The 19,164-nt window shown below is 41.1% G+C and overlaps 1 protein-coding gene across 3 annotated transcripts in view; it reads right to left on the bottom strand.

The window, feature by feature from the left end:
* FNDC1 (fibronectin type III domain containing 1) overlaps positions 1-19,164 on the bottom strand; it is an 87,442-nt gene that overhangs the window by 39,604 nt on the left and 28,674 nt on the right. For 2 of the 3 annotated variants that reach the window (XM_069954629.1, XM_069954631.1), the window contains exons 2-7: positions 12,336-12,530; positions 10,075-10,173; positions 7,573-7,690; positions 5,992-6,179; positions 4,711-4,818; positions 2,054-2,242 (exon numbers count right to left, since the gene is read on the bottom strand). In XM_069954629.1, the coding sequence (XP_069810730.1) occupies positions 2,054-2,242; positions 4,711-4,818; positions 5,992-6,179; positions 7,573-7,690; positions 10,075-10,173; positions 12,336-12,530 (897 nt within the window). The remainder of the gene's footprint in view (positions 1-2,053; positions 2,243-4,710; positions 4,819-5,991; positions 6,180-7,572; positions 7,691-10,074; positions 10,174-12,335; positions 12,531-19,164) is intronic. The other variant, XM_069954630.1, reaches the window with a different exon arrangement.

Raw genomic sequence — 19,164 nt, 5'->3', positions numbered from 1 at the left:
TAAAGACATTAAAACATGTAACTTGTAGGGTTAAATAGGCAAAAACTACTCTTGAAGATCCCAAACTGGTTCCTTATGCTTTTGCACCCTATTGTTCTTCAATATACATTTTTTGAAGTTACATGTTCTTCTGGATTTAAAGGAATTATGAAGTGTAAATTAGCAGCATCTGAGATGCACAGACTAGTGGCCCAGATTTATTAAAGGGTGCAAAATATCCATTGGTGTAAACTGCCCCCAGCAACCAATCGCAGCTCAGCTCTCAGCACTGGTAAAATAAAAGCTGAGCTGTGATTGGTTGCTGGGGGCAGTTTACACCAGTGGATATTCTGCACTCTTTGATAAATCTGGCCCACTGTGATGTGGCTACATCCTTCCTGGCCTTAGCTGCCAATCAAACAGGAACTTCACACCCTCCCAAACGAGGAGGCTGGAGCTGCTCACAAGCAAGCAGGAATACCCCTTTAAGACTTGCATATAAAATGTTAGCCTTAAGTAAAAACAAAATTTCTTGTTTAAGATGTGACATTTTTTATTTAACTATCTACATTTATATTGTTTCCCATTAAAGGAGAAGTCCAGCTAGACCCATTTTGAGCAAGTGCTAGAGAGGGGAGCATATAAGAAATAACATGCTCTTACCTCTCCCGCTCCAGCGTTGGTGGACGCATACCGTCACTCCAGTCCCCGGCCACTTCTTGGTCTGAGTGGGACTGGACCATGACGTATGCAGTGCACTCAGCCAGTCCATGGCCATAGTGGGGTCCTGCCTTGGCCGCTGACTGGCTGAGCCTACCTTACACGTCACAACCCGGGTCCCTGCTCAGATAGCGGCCAGGGTCCCAGGCACCAGAGCGGCGGTATGCGGCCGCCAGTACTGGAGTTCCTTCCCAGCACTTGCTAAAAAATGGGCCTGGCCGGACTTCTCCATTAAATTTCTTTTCTTTATTTTTTTTAAGAACTATTGCTTTATAAAAATAAATAAATAAAAAGTTGCTGTCACTGTCACCATGGGAAAAATACACAGGATTTTTGGCAACTCATTTTTGTTACAACTCCTTTAGAATATGATATGATTAGAGAATGATATGATTGATATGAATGATACGATTAGAATTACGATTTATAACCTGTGTGTTGATGGCCACTATCCAGCACTTTCTCTTTGGATGAAATAGGATTTTTTTGACTCTTACTGACATGTGTAATGCAGAGCACTATTACGTTGGTGCTGTAAGTACAGTTCATGCTATTTGGCTACTGCGAGTAGTGTCAATGTCAATTTTGCACTTTTTGAAAATTTTTAGCTTTCTGTTTTCTCACCTTTCCTGTAATTTTTTTCTATTACAATCACCTGCACTGAGCAGAGTTCCCCTACAAATGAGTCACTGTTAGTTGTGATCCAATGTAAACTGCTCAAAGCCATAACTTGCTCATATTGGATGTTTTTGAAGTAAATCTGTCACCGCAGCTCTTTTTAAATTTTTATGGTAATATACTTCAAGTGGTAAAACTTCATCTGCCAAAAGTAGCTGGAATGACGTATGTCGATTAGTGATAGTTTCAGCAATCCATGTCAGGAACTGTGCAGAGCAGGAGAGGTTTTCTATGGGGATTTGCTGCTGCTCTGGACAGTTCCTGACATGGGCAGAGGTGGCAGCAGAGAGCACTGTGTCAGACTGGAAAGAATACACCACTTCCTGCAGGACATACAGCAGCTGATAAGTACTGGAAGACTGGAGATTTTTTTTAAAAAGAAGCTAATTTACAAATCTTATATAACTTTCAGAAACCAGTTTATTTGATAGAAAAATATTTTCGCTGGAGTACCCCTCGCTTTTCCTATGCCTGTTCGGTATTCCTCTACAAATCCAACCAACAGAGCTATATTTTTCAAGTGAAGAGGGAACAGACTTTATCATATTGTTACAGCATTAGCCATAAACTTACTAATACTCAATATTAAAAAGTTGTTGGTTGAATGTTTTTATTATTACTATAAAACCTTGAAGTAACAGGGTAAGGTTGATCTCCAGTATAAGTGAGTGCTTACCCTCTGGTATGGTGACGGTAAAGGCTTTAGACTGGGGGCCCTGCCCTCGCCTGTTGGCTGCCCGCACTTTGAATATGTACCGTTCCCCAGGCTGCAGACCATCCACTATGGCGGACGTGGTTGTTCCTGAATATGGGATGGATTTGCCTCCAAATGGTTTCATTGCCGGAGTATACGATACAATGTATTCTGTAGAGATTTGGAAAAATAAAATAGTAATAATAATAATAATAATAATAATAATAATAATAATAATAATAATAATAAATATTTATTTGTATAGCGCCAACAGATTCTGCAGTACTAAGTACTTGGTGAAATAGTGAAATGTCGTGTTTGGATATAAATCATCCCTGTGTTTTATATATATATATATATATATATATATGTATATATATATATATATATATATATTCTCAGAGGTGCTTTCATGCACAAAGACAATTACATAATCAAGTAATATAAAACAATCCCCTGTCTATTGTTGTCCTACCTGAGATATGTAATCCATCTGAACTATGCCGCCATTTATTTAGTTGCCTGAAGGCAAATTCTTCTGCCGCTCAAGTTGTTTTTTAGAAGTTTAAAATTCAAAGAAAAGACCTAAAAAATTATCTAACAATGTGACCTTCTATGTACTGCAGAATAATCTGGAAACCCTTAGGATACAGAGTTCCTGGCGCCCTTGGTTATATACAGTATGTTCTTTGGGTAGATCTGGAAACCCTTAGGACACAGTGTTGTTGGCCCCTTTGGTAATATCTGTCCTGCAGCCTATGAGAAGCAGGAACGAGATCCCCATGTATTGGCTGTCACGATGCTATGAAGACCATGCAGCCAGATCAGAGAGCTGTCATAAGCATCATTGGGACTGCATGGAGGAAAACTATATTATATAGGGGGAGGCTTCACAAAGGGTGCCTATACTATATGGGAGGTTGCCCAGAGGGGGCCTATACTATATGGGAGGGGCTGCACCGAAGAGGCCTATACTATATGGTGGGGGCTGCACAGAGGGGGGCTTATACTATATAGAGGAGGCTGCACAAAGGGAGCCTATACAATATTAATGGGGCTGCACAGAGAAGACCTATACTAAAGAGGGGGCAAGACAAGGGGCCTATACTACTGACTGAAGAGACAGGACCTTTACTATATAGAAAGCTGCAAAGAGGGGCTTGTACTATATGAGGGGCTGCACAGCAAGGTCTATACTATATAGGGGCTTCCCCGGGGGGCCTATACTATATGGGGGCTGCACAGAGGGGCTTATACTATATGAGAGTCTGCACAAAGAGTTCTATACAATATAGGGTCTGCACAGAGGGGCCTATACTATATGGGAGGGGCTGCACCGACGAGGCCTATACTATATGGTGGGGGCTCCACAGAGGGGGGCTTATACTATATAGAGGAGGCTGCACAGAGGGAGCCTATACAATATTAATGGGGCTGCACAGAGAAGACCTATACTAAATAGGGGGCAAGACAAGGGGCCTATACTACTGACTGAAGAGACAGGACCTTTACTAAATAGGAAGCTGCAAAGAGGGGCTTGTACTATATGAGGGGCTGCACAGCAAGGTCTATACTATATAGGGGCTTCCATGGGGGGCCTATACTATATGAGGGTCTGCACAAAGAGTTCTATACTATATAGGGTCTGCACAGAGGGGCCTATACTATATGGGGGCTGCATAGAGGAGCCTATGCTATATGGGACATGCACAGAGGGGTCTATACTATATAGGGACTGCACAGAGGGGTCTACACTGTATAGGGACTGCATAAAAGAGCCTATACAATATAGGGACCACAAAGAGGGGCCTATACCATAAGGGGACTGCACCCTTCAGCTACATCTGTGCTGGAGACCCTTATGATATAGAGTGTATGGGCCCTATCTTTGGCTTAGGGTATAGTCACACATAGCAGATTTGTAACAGACATTGCTCCAACTGTCCCAGCCATCCGAATAGTTTTTGCAGAAATCCTTTAACATAATGCAAAAGCAACCCTATCATGACGTATGGAATTGGTTTATAGTCATGGAAATTCCTGAAAGAAATTTACCCTGCACCTTACAATGTGCTTTTCTAAAATGTATTTATCAGGTTGAAAACCATCTTAAGGGTGCCTTCACACACACTAGATCTGCAGCAGATTTGATGGTGCAGATTTGATACTGTGTTCAGTTATTTAGATCAAATCTGCTGCAAATCTGCTGCGGATCTGCTGTGGATCCGCTGTGGATCCACAGCACAAAATCCGCAGCGATATGGTGTGTGTGAAGCTTCCCTAAAAGTTAAATGTAGTTAAATATAATACAGATTTTGGTGACATAATAACTTTTTACCAAAGACTTAGCTGGTATTTATATAGCAGTTTATATTAATACCATATTTATGTTGTTTGCCCTATGTAAGGACTCATACAGCTACAGGTCCATATTCAGAAGCCAGACAATAGCTGAACATCTGAAGAGTCATGATGGGGTCGCGGGAAAAGAAAATCCTATCCTAACGCGCAGCGTGAAATCTGCTGCGGATCCGGTACGTGTGAAGCTACCCTTAAACAATTTTAATATTTTCAACAAAATCGAAACCGATTTTTTTTTCGGCTGACAACAGTATACGGACCACGATAGACTTGTATACCTTTTATTTTCCCAGCATTGTCATTGAGTTCATCCCACATGACCCTCACGGATGTACGTTTGCTGGTCAATACTTCCACATACAGGTTCTCTGGAGCAGTTGTTGGAGCTTTGGGAATGAAATAGATCCGGCAGGTTAGGCTAGTTCATCTGAAACGTATCTCTAATAGTATCTATATGTATAGCAATATATCTGTAAGTAGGTTTTATTAGGACTATCTCCTAAAGCTAAACCTAGTGAGTGTATGAATACAAACTACAGTCACCCCCAAATGTGTGTTTCACTCCATCTAGGAGTCTTAAAACATTGACTGGGGATATTATGCCAAGCCAAACGTTCTCTATAAAAGGAGAGACTTCCCATCTGCAGACAGCTGTTTCGGGGTTGTTGCCCCTCTTCAGTGTAGAGCAGGGTATTGGCTGGCTAGTGAGAGGTCTATCAACCTATGTCAAAGGGATACGAAGTCTCCATAAGGAGAATCCGTCTTGAAGATTTGTGGAGACTTAAAGGCCATTCTTGCTCCACTGGGAATTCTGGGAAGAAAGGATATGCAAAATAGCTCTCACACCACTTAGGCAAAGTCATGTCCCTTCAAGTCAATATTTCACTCCATGTAGGAGCCTTAGAACTTTGACTGGGGATCAATGGTTTTATTTATTAGTTATATTAAATGTCTGCCTAAGCTTTATGTAAGAAAACCGGCATAAATAAACTATAGATTATAGAAACTAATCCAAATGCAAATGATATTTTTCTATTTTATTGTTTTTGAAAAAGTCAGTTGGTTCCAATTGGTTATAATTGTGATTTTTTTTCCATTGTTTTCATACATGAGGTTGAAGTTTTGTAGGCAAAACATCAGAAAACCTGGTGATATCAACCTACAAATTTTCAGCACCAGGTTATACCCAGCGGCAACTATTTAATTTAAAGGGGAACTATCAGCAGGTTAGACAAATCTAACCGGCTCATAGCCCCCTATTGCGCACCGGGGGTGCAGTTAGTCGTTGAATCCGTGGCCTGGAGCACCGTTAGGAGTATTTCCCCGCCCCCGTTAGTGATTAGATTTTTTGCAATGGAGCAGGCTGGGCAGTGCTCCTACCAGTGCTCCGGGCCATAGATTAACTGCACCGTAACGGCACAGAGGAGGAAGAGACATACTGTCCTCCTCGGTGCCCTGTGCGCAATGAGGCTATCAGCAGGTTAGATCTTTAGTGTTACGGAAAGATTTCCATAAAAAATAAAAATTTGATGTCTTTAGAACATAAAAACTACATTTACCGGATTCAGGAGTTCTTTGAAAAACTGAAGGACTCCACTGGCTTTCTTGTTCTCCTTGGGAGATCCGGACAGAGAACTCGTACATGGCGTCAGGGTTTAGTTTGTCCACCAAAGCTCGTCTTGTGTTTATTTGCTTGTAGTCCCAACGGGCGGATTCTCCCTTTTCCCGGTATCGGATTGTGTAATGCCTGTCAGATTAAAGGTGTCCACGTTTTATTTTTACGTTTATTTAGCGTCTCGCTTTCTCTCTAGATACAAAGCGCATGCACTTCCATTCTACAGATTATATATAATAGATCACATGACCAAAATAGTCATTTATTTCATCAACAATTCATCACTAATGCAAAAACCGGAATAACATATATGTAACATAACAAATAACAAAAAATTTTTTTATAGCAAACCATATCTTAACCCTTTCAGGACTGGGCTAAATATAAGGACCGGGGCCCGTCTGACTTTGTGGTTATAGTTCCGTAATACTGTAATGTATCCATGCCATTCTGAGGTTGCTTTTTTATGACATATTGTACATTAGGTTACTTTTTAATTTTAACCAATATCTGTACAATTTTCTTAGCATTTTAGCATTTTTCTAACTTAGAATTTTCTGTTGTTATCATGTGATAATTGTATGGCCAGCTGTTACAGTGCTTTGCTTTATTTTTCTTCTACATTTATTGAGGACATTTATTAAGATCGGCGTACGAGAACACCAGTCTTATATTAGGCCCCTCCCCCTTTTCCCCGGCCAGATTTACTAAGAGTCGTACACCAGGGAGGAGGGGCAAATCTGCGCCTTCTCCCTGCTGTACGCCACAGGCGCAAGGTTAAATGTCCCCCTATCTGTTTATTTCACTTTATTTTTTTTTTATATTTTTCAGTGTTTTTTTTTTTTTTTCCTTTCACATTTACACTTTATAGCACTGTAATATCCATCTAATGACCTGATGGCAGGCGGAATACACTGCAGTGCAGAGAAAAAGCCTCCGCTTTTTCTTTTTAAAAAGTCGTCCGTTTTTGCCACAATGTAATTGGCTTCAATGCACACTGGAATGACGGACGTCCAATGCACACAATGTATAAAATGACGGACATGGTCTGTGCAGACGTCAAAATAATGATCCTGTCAATTATTTTTGGACGTCTTTTGCAAAAAGCGGACGTTATTTTTTCATCCTTTCACCGTTTTTACTATTAAATGCAATGGACTCTTAAAGACAAAGGGCGATCAGTCCACCTGACCCAGAATAATGCACCAACAGCCGTCAATGCACTGACAGGCGACAAAACCGCAAAATAACGGAGGTCATTTTTTTTCTTTTCAAAAATGCAGAGGAGAGGAGAAAAATATAGTAGGAAACCTAGCCCAAAACCAATGAGGAATGAAACGACTTGAGTACAATAAGCTTAATCTCTGTGGGCAATCAAAGTCTTTGAAGACTCGAGAAAAGACAAACATGTCCAGTACGTCCAATGGGAATCCCAATGGGATCCATCCTAGTATTCTCAGTACTGAGCTTTCAGATTTCATAAGAGATCTATAAAACATGACGTGTTCCACGCTCAGGAACTTACCTGTCTGACGGAACCTTAGGGGACTTTTCATACATTGGATCCACCCATGTAACAAGCACAGACTGAGAAGACAAGACTCTGACACTTACTTCCTTCGCCTCGATAATGGAATCTTCCTCTAAAAAACACATAACATGTTATTGATCTCTTTATCCCCCCCTTTGTTCTTATGTTGGTTATGCTTTAATACTGGGGCTGGGGAGTCCCGTCCACAAGTCACTCCGATATTGGTGACTACCTGAAGGACTAGATGAGCTGACATATTGTTTATACGGGACTCTTTAAAGAAGTGCATTGTGCATTGTCCTCTTGCCCTGAACATGATGTCTGATACATTCCATACTGTTTGGCTAGCTATGTTCATGCTTGATGTTTGTATTGCGGCTGTGAATTTGCTGCATGCCTCTCAGTTGTTTTTATGAAAAAATTGATCCACTTATGCATATAGTTTATAATAGTGCTGAGTGAGCTTGCCCTATGGGGTACAGTGTTTGATACTTGACCGAACACCTGGTGGAGCCCAGTTCAAAAATTTAAGAGGGTTAAAGGAAAGGATATATAAATGAAACATACAAAAATTTGAAAGAAAATGGTGTAATCTGTCCAGTCTGACACAGTGCTCTCTGCTGCAAAACGTAATTTTACAATGCTGCTCAAGAAGGTGGCATATTAAAAAAATAACCTATACTTACCCTCCTCACTCCCCTGCTGTCAGTAGAAAAGGAGTTTTGGTCCCCACTGTGCAGCACTTCCAGGATTAGGGTCAGCACGACTACTTGCGTCCTCATTAAATCAATGGCTGAGGCTGCTGGCCAAGGGGGTAAGTCCTTTAATCACAATATCCACAATACCGGCTGCAGCAGGGGAGGGAGGGAGGTAAGTATACTCTCTGCTGAGCACAATTTAAACAAAAATGTTCCTTAGATAACCCCTGTTTGGAATTTTTTAGTTACATTCAGAAAGTCTTTAGACAAAAAAAATCCATGTTTTCCTCGGGATTTTGTACTCGGTACTCCGTGATAATAAAATGAAAACAGGATGTTAGAAGTATTTGCTTATTTATCAAAAAGGAAATACTAAAATGTTGCACAGATATAAGTATTCATACTCTTTCATATTCATATTCATACTCTTCATACTCCCTTTGGCTGTGGTTCCAGCCATCAGTCTTCTTGGCTCCAGGATTATGGAGATTTTCTGCCATTCCTCTCCACAGATCCTCTGAAGCTCTCTTGTTGGGTGGAGACCGTCAGCGGACAGCCGGGGCTGCCAGGGCATTCAAGGACATTCACTATTCTCGTGTTGTCTTGACAGTGTGCTTAGGGTCATTATCTTGTTGGGTAGTAAACTTTCAGGTCCAGGGCGGTCTAGATCAGGTTTTCATTATGAAATTCTCTGTACTTTGCACAATTGAATTATACCTCAGGTGGTGAGCAGTGCCTGGTATCCTCCAGACATAATGCTTAGAATTGAGGCCAAAAAGTTTAATCTTGGTTTCTTTTTCACTGTCTGAGAGTCCTTTACATGCTTTTTTGCATATTTCAGATAAGCTTACACATATACTATATATATATATATATATATATATATATATATATATATATGTTTAGCATCACTGCTAGTGTCTGAGCTGCCATTCACAATACACAATAGTAAGCAGTAATACATGCATAGTGTATGGTGATCACTATAAACCAGTAACACACTGTATACTCCTAGAGATCAGTGAAAAAAATCTAACACATTGTATAATCCTAGAGATCAGTGATAATCAGTAAAAAGTTGTATACTGTATATTCATAGAAATCAGAGATAACTGGTAACACACTGTATACTCCTAGAGATCAGAGATAACTGGTAACACACTGTATACTCCTAGAGATCAGAGATAACTGGTAACACACTGTATACTCCTAGTTCTCAGTAATAACTGATAATATGCTGTAAACTATATACTCCTAGAGATCAGTGATAACTGGTAACACACTACATAACCTACATTCCTATAGACAACTTGCTGTATACTTCTAGAGACGAGTCATTTCCAGTATAGTGTATGCAATAGTATTATCTGTGCTCATATCTTTCTCTTTGTATATACATAGTGTATACTCAGTATAAGTGTTGTATATTTGCTGAGCAGCATGGCATGGAGGTTCCAGAGAGAGAAACTCCAGTGTACTCAACCGTAATATTTTTATCTATAAAATATGTGTAACTGATACATTATATAAATTAAAATTCTATAAGGTTTAATAACTATGAATAAACATCCACAAGAAAAAAAATCATCACAGAGAAAAGTAGCATAAATCTATCTAATGTCTTTCGCACCGAATTCAGTAAAATATGTTTCAAACTTATCCAAACTTAGGAAACCATCTTTCCATCGTATGTTTGTCTGATCTTCTCTTTGATGATCCCCCCGACTCGTGTCCTCCTTCTCTTCTGCAGCCCGGGTGCCACCGCTTAGGCTGATATCAAAGTAAGAGAGATACATACCTGGAATTTTAAGCTTTGTAACAGCTGCCCGATATACCGGTTGGCTTTTCCCCTGGGGATTCATTGACTGAAGAGAGACCACATGTACCGACTCAGATGCTGCAAGGAAACAATTAAAGAACATCAGTTGTAGGAAAAAGTAAAAGCAGGAGCAGCGACCATATAAAACCTATACCACGAAACGCTAAAATACTTCTACTATAACAAAACTAGCCCCTTGCTCAAATGTACGATCAGGTACACTGTTGCACTTTTTTACCTTAATCAATCGGCGCCGGTGCGGGGATGCCAGAGGTGCAGTCTTTTTTTTATTTGCCTCCCGATTCCTGCGCTCATCGCTGGTGTTTTCCAGAGGACTAGCCCAGAGCACTGTGGGCAGGTCCGCCACCCCCAGTATGGCGATATCCTCTCTATGACGCAGACCCATTGGTTCTAATGGAGATGCACCAAAGAAGGGAAGGGGATATCGCCATACTGAGAGGCGGTGGGCCAACCAACAGTGCTCCGGGCTAGTCCTCGAGAAAAGACTGGCAAAAGGTGCAGGAACCAATTAGAAAAAAGGACCGCGCCACCAACATTCCTGCGCCGGCGCTGATCGATTGAGGTGAAAAAAACGCAGCAATGTACCTAATGGCACATTCACTTTAAAGCATGTCTGACATTTAAAAAATCTCTTACAGACATATGAAAAGTCTTGATCATGTGGAACGTTCTAGAAGTACACCTCTCTCCTGACTCCTGTGTCACATGACCTGGACAGAATCCCAATCGTCCAGATGTAAGTCCCCACCATAATCTGCTATCCTGTAGATATGGGAGAACTTGCTTAGATGGGGATACCCCTTTAAACCAGGGGAGATTATCCTTCCTGTTGCACACAAGGTTTTAGATCAGATTTGGTGCCGCCAAAAAATAGTATTTTTCTGCATCAAGTTTTCCTAAAGCTCCATTATATTTCCACCTGTCTCCAAGTGGTAATTTTAGGTCTCCAATGCAATTACTAATTCTCGTCTACAACACGTCTACTTTATGGTGACGTCATTTGTTAGAATGTTAGAGGGCTTTGAAATTTAGCAGCGATTTTTAAAAATTTCAGAAAATGCTCAAATAGTGTGTCGCCTGACTCAACCACAGCCCGCAGACATAAAAGAGACCTAAGGGGAATTTTAGGACCTCCATTAAAGGGGAACTCCAGTTTTGAAACTACCAAAAATCCATTTGTTTGGGGGGGGGGGTTCTGTTTTGTGTTTCTGTCCTACCTGGTTGAACAGTTCCCAGAATGCAATGCTTTCCCTCAGCTAATAATCACAGTCCCCCACCTATCACAATCAGTAAAATTAGTGCAGCAGCTGCTTGTGGCCGGTCAGAGATGGTGAATCACTCAGGGGGTTGATGATTCAGCCCCGCCTCCTGTGACATCACGCCCTGCCCCCTGTCTGCATCATCAGCAAACACACACAATGTGAGACAGAGGCCTGGAAGATTTGTCTCCTAAGGGGGAGAGCAGAAGGAGCAGAAGACAATGTGAATTGGCACAGAGGCCATTTTTTTTCACTTCCTGGATTTCTATCAGCTACCAGTGTGGCAGAACTGTACAGATACAGTAATATATTGTATAGACACATCTATATAACACATGCAAGACACATCTATATTACTTTTAATGTACTTTTAATAGAAAACAAGTTTTTCTTATATTGAGTTCCCCTTTAATGTAGGGGGGGTTTAGCCAATACAAGTCACAGAGGCCTTTGGCTGCAAAAATATTTTTAGCAAGAAAAATTGACGTTTTTATTGATACCATTCTGGGGAAATATGTGACACCCTGATAATTTTAATTACTTTAATTTTTTATTCTTTATTTTTTTCAATTTAACTAAACAAATGTAAAAAAAAAAACATTCAGTTTCGCACCATATTTGGAAAAATTTAATGTGTCGTTACAGGGTACAATTGGTGGCGCAAAAAAATAAGACTTCATATGGGTCGAAGCGCTATGGACTTTTAAACAGGAGGAGGAAAAAACAAAAAGTGGGAAAACAAAAATTAGCTCTGGGGTAAAAAAACAAATAAACCAACAGTGCTGTGTCTGTGTTGCCGCCAATATAACATTACTATCGCTGGTTTGTTTTGAAGAGTTTAGGATACTGTCCTTGGGACCCAAAGTGCCACACACACATATATATATATATATATATATATATATATATATATATATATATATATATATATATATATAATGCAGCCAAGCTGGGACCTACCTCGTTGCTTTGTGTCTTCATTCTGATCAACTGGTCTTACTGGAGCAAAGTTAACCCTTCTTGCATTTTCTCCTAGACTGGAAGGATGGCCCCGGAATCTGCGCACAGTCCTCATTCCTGCTGTTTGAGGGAGGGGGGATCGGTCATCAGAGTTGCGATATCGCATGCGAAACATTCTGCTTGGGGACTTCTTTTCTTAAAAAACAGAAGAGAAACCATCCATGAAAACAGGGTAAAACAGTAATAACTCAATAGTAAATTGGTTTTAATAAGATTAGTAGAACGGTTCTAAAAAGCGAAACATTAAGCTCTCGTATATAGTATGGCACAGTATATAGTGTTTACTTTAATCCAGATTTATTCTGGTTTCTGAATGTCTGGTATATTTAACTTCTTCAGGCAAAAGGCAAAAATAGGATTTAAAGTGGACCTGTCATGGTATTCAAAAATTATAAATCCCCAAAACATATAGATAAAGGGGTTCTCCAGCAGTACAATAACATGGCCACTAACTCTTGTCTCCAGGTCAGGTGTAGTTTACCAAAAAATTTTTTCTTTCAAATCAACTCCTGCCATGAAGTGCCAGAGATTTGTAATTTACTTCTATTAAAAAATCTCAAGCTTTCCAGTACTTATCAGCTGCTGTGTGTCCAGCAGAAAGTGGTGTTTTCTTTCTTGTCTGACACAGTGCTCTCTGTTTCCTCCTCTGTCCATGTCAGGAACTGTCCAGAGAAGGAGCAAATCCCCATAGAAAACCTCTCCTGCTCTCCAGACTGGAAATAATACCACTTCCTGCTGGGCATACAGCAGCTGATAAGTACTGGAAGGCTTGAGAATTTTTAATAGAAGTAAATTACAAATCTCTGGCACTTCACGGCAGCAGTTGATTTGAAAGAATTTTTTTTTTGGTGCACTACCCCTTTAAGCCCTATTCACTTTAATGGAAGTGAGTTAAAAAACCTGCACCCAACCTGGAGACAAGTGTGGTGCTGTCTCTAGAAGAAAGCAGCCATGTTTTTCTCCTTCTAGTTAAACTTTTTATTGCTTGACTTATGGATGCTGTTTAGTTTTGGTTTTAATATTGCAGTTCCATCGGTCCATTTAGTGCCCCATATTGCATTTCATCCTGAGTCGATAGACGGGCCTTTTTTCTTTTTTTCTCAGCAGAGGGGCATGGGTGGGGGCGTGGTCAGCTGCCGACCAATCAGCATTCACCTTCGCTGAGCCAGTCTGGGCAGAGCAGAGGGACAGCTGACATCACTTCCTGCATTTAAGCTCTTTTGTTGTTGTTACTAAAGACCAAATGGCCTTAGCGACGGAACCTCAACTGTAGTTTTCAAGGAAGTGAGACACCTAGTGGCTGAATTTATAGCATTGTACATTGCATGCTTTAAAGAAACAAACAATAAAAATGAAAATAAAAATTATTATTATTATTTTTTTTTTTTTTTTTTTAAATACCTGGAAGTTTGTCAGGGAGCCATGAGACATTTTTATTTTTCCATTACAGTAGTTGTATGAGAGCTTGTAGTTTGCAGGATAAGTAGTATTTTTTAGTTGTAATTCTTTATAGTACTTTTAATTTTAAAGGGGAACTATCAGCAGGCCCCGAATGGCACAGGGCGCTGAGGGTGAAGGCATGTCTCTTACCTTCATCCTCAGCGCCGTTCCCGTGCTGTTTGTTGTAAAATCCACTGTCCGTTAAGGCCGCTAGGAGCACTGGGGATGGGAGTGCCACCGCCATGCACTCCGATCCGCCCACAGCTAGCCTTTTAATGATTATCAATGAAGGGGGTAGATTTGTCTAACCTGCTGATAGTTTCCCTTAAAGAATTTTTTTTTTCAGAACTATGGTTAATTTTAAAGTTTGTTAGAAATGTGACCATATCATATGTGAATACATTTGTTAAAAAAAAAAAAAAAATGTTGCTCAGCTGATCTCTTGCACAATGTTTTGGTATAGTAAAACTTTTTTTTTCTCTCTGTTAGCGTAAAACTGACAAGTCAGTAAATGAATCTGGCATGACCTAACAGGCACACATCAATGGAAAGCCTGGAGGCCGTAATTATCCCCCCATAGAACCGCCGTCAATCTGCGTAAATACCATGATCACTGGTGACCACGAGATCTAAGAGGCTGAACAGATGGGATAGGAGTAGTTATCCTTAATCAGCCATGATGAAGGTGCATGACGCACTGGAAATACGTTGGCATCTTCCTGAGGGGGTCTCTCTCTCTCTTTTTTTTTTTTGCCACCACTTGTGTGTACGGCTTTTATCATATGGAATAAATTATTACAAGTTTACATTACATCCGGACCGCTGTAACCGTTTGTTCGTGTTATAGTTCTTAAGCTGAACTGGAGGGATGGATCTGTCTGAGGAGCGGTGAGCGGTGATGTCACGACTCCCAGAGCTGTGCGGGCTATGGAGAGGATGATGGCAGAGGGACACTGAGGGACACAGGGCACTGGAGGGACACGGAGCATCCCTCTGCCATCATCCTCTCCAGCAGCCACAGCCCGCACAGCTCTGGGAGTCGGGTCATCACCATGTTATCCAGGAGGTGACATCACCATGTTATCCAGGAAGTGACATCACCATGTTATCCAGGAAGTGACATCACCATGTTATCCAGGAAGTGACATCACCATGTTATCCAGGAAGTGACATCACCATGTTATCCAGGAAGTGACATCACCGTGTTATCCAGGAAGTGACATCACCATGTTATCCAGGAAGTGACATCACCATGTTATCCAGGAAGTGAGGCCTTGATACAGTAGTAAGTGCAGGGAAAAAAGCCCTTTATAAGCATTTCCCGTAATAAATGTTTATTGGGGATTTGTATAACTTTTGGGGGGCAATACAAAACTTTAATAAACATTTTCGCCGTATTTCTCTTTTAAACTATTCCTTTTTTTTTAATATATTATGAAGGGAGAAATCTCTTTGAAGAATATATAAAACTGCGGAATTCCATCAGGAGCTTTTTAAGGTAGAAATTTCCCCCAACAGAAATAACAGCGATTTTGCCTTTTTTGTGGTCAAGTGAGGAAAATCCATCAACTCTATAACTATAACTTCAGGTCATAAGACAATGGCCTGACATCCAAGATCCCGGCGATAACCGTCAGCTCAGCAGTTTAGGAGCTCGCCACAAGCTGGATTTACCGAGCACATTTGCTGCCAATATGAGAAATTAATGTTTTCTTAGCTTCCTCAAAAGAGATGAAAATACCACATTCAGAATACGTACAAAACATTCTCATTCCTCAAACATCTGTAATAAAAACAAGAGTCTGTAATAAATATAAAGGCACTGTTACGTTTCTCCGTGTTTGTTCAACCAACTCTTTTTTTTTTTTCAAATTAACTGGTTATATAGATTTGTAATTTAAAAATCTCCAGTCTTATCAGCTGCTGTATGTCCTGCAGGAAGTGGTGTATTCTCTCCAGTCTGACACAGTGCCCTCTGCTGCCACCTCTGTCCATGTCAGGAACTGTCCAGAGCAGGGGAGGTTTTCTATGGGGATTTGCTGCTGCTCTGGACAGTTCCTGACATGGACAGAGGTGGCAGCAGAGAGCAGTGTGTCAGACTGGAGAGAATACCCCACTTCCTGCAGGACATATGGCAGCTGATAAGTACTGGAAGACTGGAGATACCATCATACCATCGTATATTTGTAATGTTAAGGCTGCGATCACACACTGTCAAAATAACGTCCCTAATTATTGGACGGCCATCATTTAAAGACAAATGACAAACGCTATTAACTAATGGCCGTTAGTAGTTACTCATATAATAAAGGCCGTTGTTATAAAGTAATGACCTTTATTTGTCATTTAGTGACAGCCGTCCGATAAAAATGGACATCATTTTGACAGCCAAACTGATATTTGGTCTTTTCTCTGTTCAGAGTCCATAAAACACAGGAAGTCCCCGTCCTCTGTGCGCTCACACAAGTAAAGACACCTGTTCATCATAGAGGTTGTATATCAACTAAGGGCAATTAACTTATATATTATAATAAAAGGTTAATTATATTATTAACGTTTGATAATTAGACTATCAATTATGCATGCTTACCAGGAGACAAGGCTCTGCTGTAACAGGAGAGCTGACCATACAATGCAAGCACCCCCATGATTCTTTACTACTGAATGTGGATACGCAGCAGCTGTACACATGCACAGTGAAGGGAGACACCTAGTGGCCATATGTATAATTGCATTGAGAAAAACCTCACATCACTTGAAGGTAAGGAGAGGTGAAGTATTCATATAGTCCCATAACATTTTATGTAGATTTACTATGTGAAATGTTCAAATTCAGAGCATTATAGTATATACCTACATGATGCGCGGCTCATGTTACAGCCCAGATGTCTTCACTTCCAGAGCTGCGATGCCTATATACAGCCCGCTCACATATGTTACAGTCTTTATATACTTTTTATGTGTTACTAAGGACAAGTCTGACTAAGTTCATTTCATGTGAAAGACTTTCTATAACTTATTTCCTTTAGGAAAAACTTACAAAGAACTTAAAAATAAACCAACAATCACCTTAAATTATAGTAATAAGTAAATAGCTTAAAGGGGAACTCCTGCGAATTTTTTTTTCTATAAAATGGCACCAGAAAGTTATATAGATTTGTGATTTACTTCTATTTAAAGATCTCCAGTCTTTCAGTACTTATCAGCTGCTGTATGTCCTGCAGGAAGTGGTGTATTCTCTCTAGTATGACACAGTGCTCTCTGCTGCCACCTCTGTCCATGTCAGGAACTGTCCAGAGCAGGAGAGGTTTTCTATGGGGATTTGCTATAGACCTGTTTGGCACTCTCTACATACGGATAGATGCTACGAGCCATAACCAAAAATCCTGGAATCTGCAATATTGCACAACTGCTTAGTAGGCATAATACTCATGTGGGCACATTGCCAATAGGGAACTCTATACTGTAAGAAGTATTAAGCAAAACATCTACATGTTGGGGATCGGCCAAGGATTTCATTTTTGCTTGTATTAAATATCAACCTGATTTTCCTGTATGAAGGTGCCCCCCCCCCCCATGAATGAGAGAGAGAAGATAATAATGAACATATGAAAGGGGTTACAGAGCTTTCCACTAGTGCTATACGAGTCGGCCTGATTGCTGGGCACCATTACAGTCTAATCCACCATCTCTTTACCTGTGCTGCTTCATCTAGGGAGATTTTCCTTGCCGCTTTAGTGTGTGTGTGGGGATATATAGGTACCAAATTAGAGACATGCAGCGAGCCGGGGTAATGGTAAGAGAGTGAGGGGAATGAGGAGAGGATGATGGTGATGGTAGTCTCTCCTGGCGTGGCGCTGAGCTCCTCTGTGAGGGGACGCACTGAGGGCTGCAGGGGGAGAGTGTGCTATACCTGCAGGATGGCTGGAACTTGTCACGGTCACAGGTGGGCACGAGGGCTTCTGCAGGTACAGGGGGACTCTCTGGCGCTTCCCGGGTATCTCTCTATCTTCTGTGGCTGCTGCAGCGGTTTCTGTAGGGGGGCTGCACCCGTGTGTAAGGTGGTCGGTGGTGTGGACTTGTAGTTCCCCCGGGGCCAACCCCAAAATACTGCTGCCTGGTAATATGGCCCTTGATGGTGGTGTGGTGCAGGTGGACCAGACAGCAGGGAGACAAGGAGGGAGGCAGTGTAACAACAACTCCTTTACTGTAAGACTAGCAGGTGTTATACAGTCCTTTAGCATACAGTGGTGAATACTGGCGGCTTTGACTGGGTTACTGTACTGATGGAGAGTCTGGTGGTGTGTGGAATGCTGATGGGCGCTGTGACCCTGTGGATCTCTTCCCCCAATGGTGCTTGAGTCTGCTTTTTCCCTCTCAGTCTGCTAGGGAGCTTCCTGCTTCCGTTACTGGGCCGGGCCTTAGGCCACAACTTTCGGGTCCCAGAGGTATCCAGGGGTCCTAGTCAATCTTACCCCCCGAATTTCAGGAAGATGGGTACAGTGGCCTCAGTTATCTCTGCTACCCAGTATGCTCAAGTCCTTTTGCTTAGGGGTTTCTGCCCTTAGGATTCCCACTAGAGAAATACCTTGTATCTCTGTAAATACTTCTGAAGAACTCTCCTCTGGTTCAGTCTCTCCTCCTTTATCTCCTTCCCCTTCTTTAGTAACAAGCAGGCTTCACTGGCCTGCTGGCAGAACAACCACTAGCTGCACTGTATAGTGGCTGTACACACTGACTGGACTACACTGAACTGAAACCCCACTTCCTGTCACAGCTCGGTCTTGTGAGGAGACTGCTCCTCCCCCTTCTAGCAACTTTCTATGGGATTAATACACTATCTCTACACTACCTAGAGCAGTTCCCACTAGGGACAGTAGGTGTCGCTGTTGTGTGGTGTGTGCAGTGTAAAGTATGTAACCCATTCTCTGCCTGCCAGTTACTGGTACAGAGAAATACACAGAATAGTTGCACATAAAACATGTTAACTCCTAGAATAGACAATAAACTGCTTGTAGACAGGTGCCATCCTCAGCCCAGCCACAGGAACCGTGCTCTGGTATACTACATATATATATATATATATATATATATATATATATATATATATATATATATAATTGGAGATTTTTTTTTAATAGAAGTAAATTACAAATGTCTGTCACTTTCTTTAAAAAAAATAAAATAAAATTGGTGTACAACCCCTTTAATCTTAAAACCATGTGCTTTCGATCACTATTGCTTTATAGCCTCATTAATACTGCAGTCAGATTTAACTATATCAGGAGGTAACATGAATTTTAATGATGCATTCCCCTTTCCTCTATTG

This window comes from Dendropsophus ebraccatus, chromosome 15, assembly GCF_027789765.1.
Source record: "Dendropsophus ebraccatus isolate aDenEbr1 chromosome 15, aDenEbr1.pat, whole genome shotgun sequence".
NCBI lineage: Eukaryota > Metazoa > Chordata > Amphibia > Anura > Hylidae > Dendropsophus > Dendropsophus ebraccatus.
The sequence above is the reverse complement of the archived record's forward strand: the minus strand, read 5'-3'. Positions and strand labels throughout refer to the sequence as shown.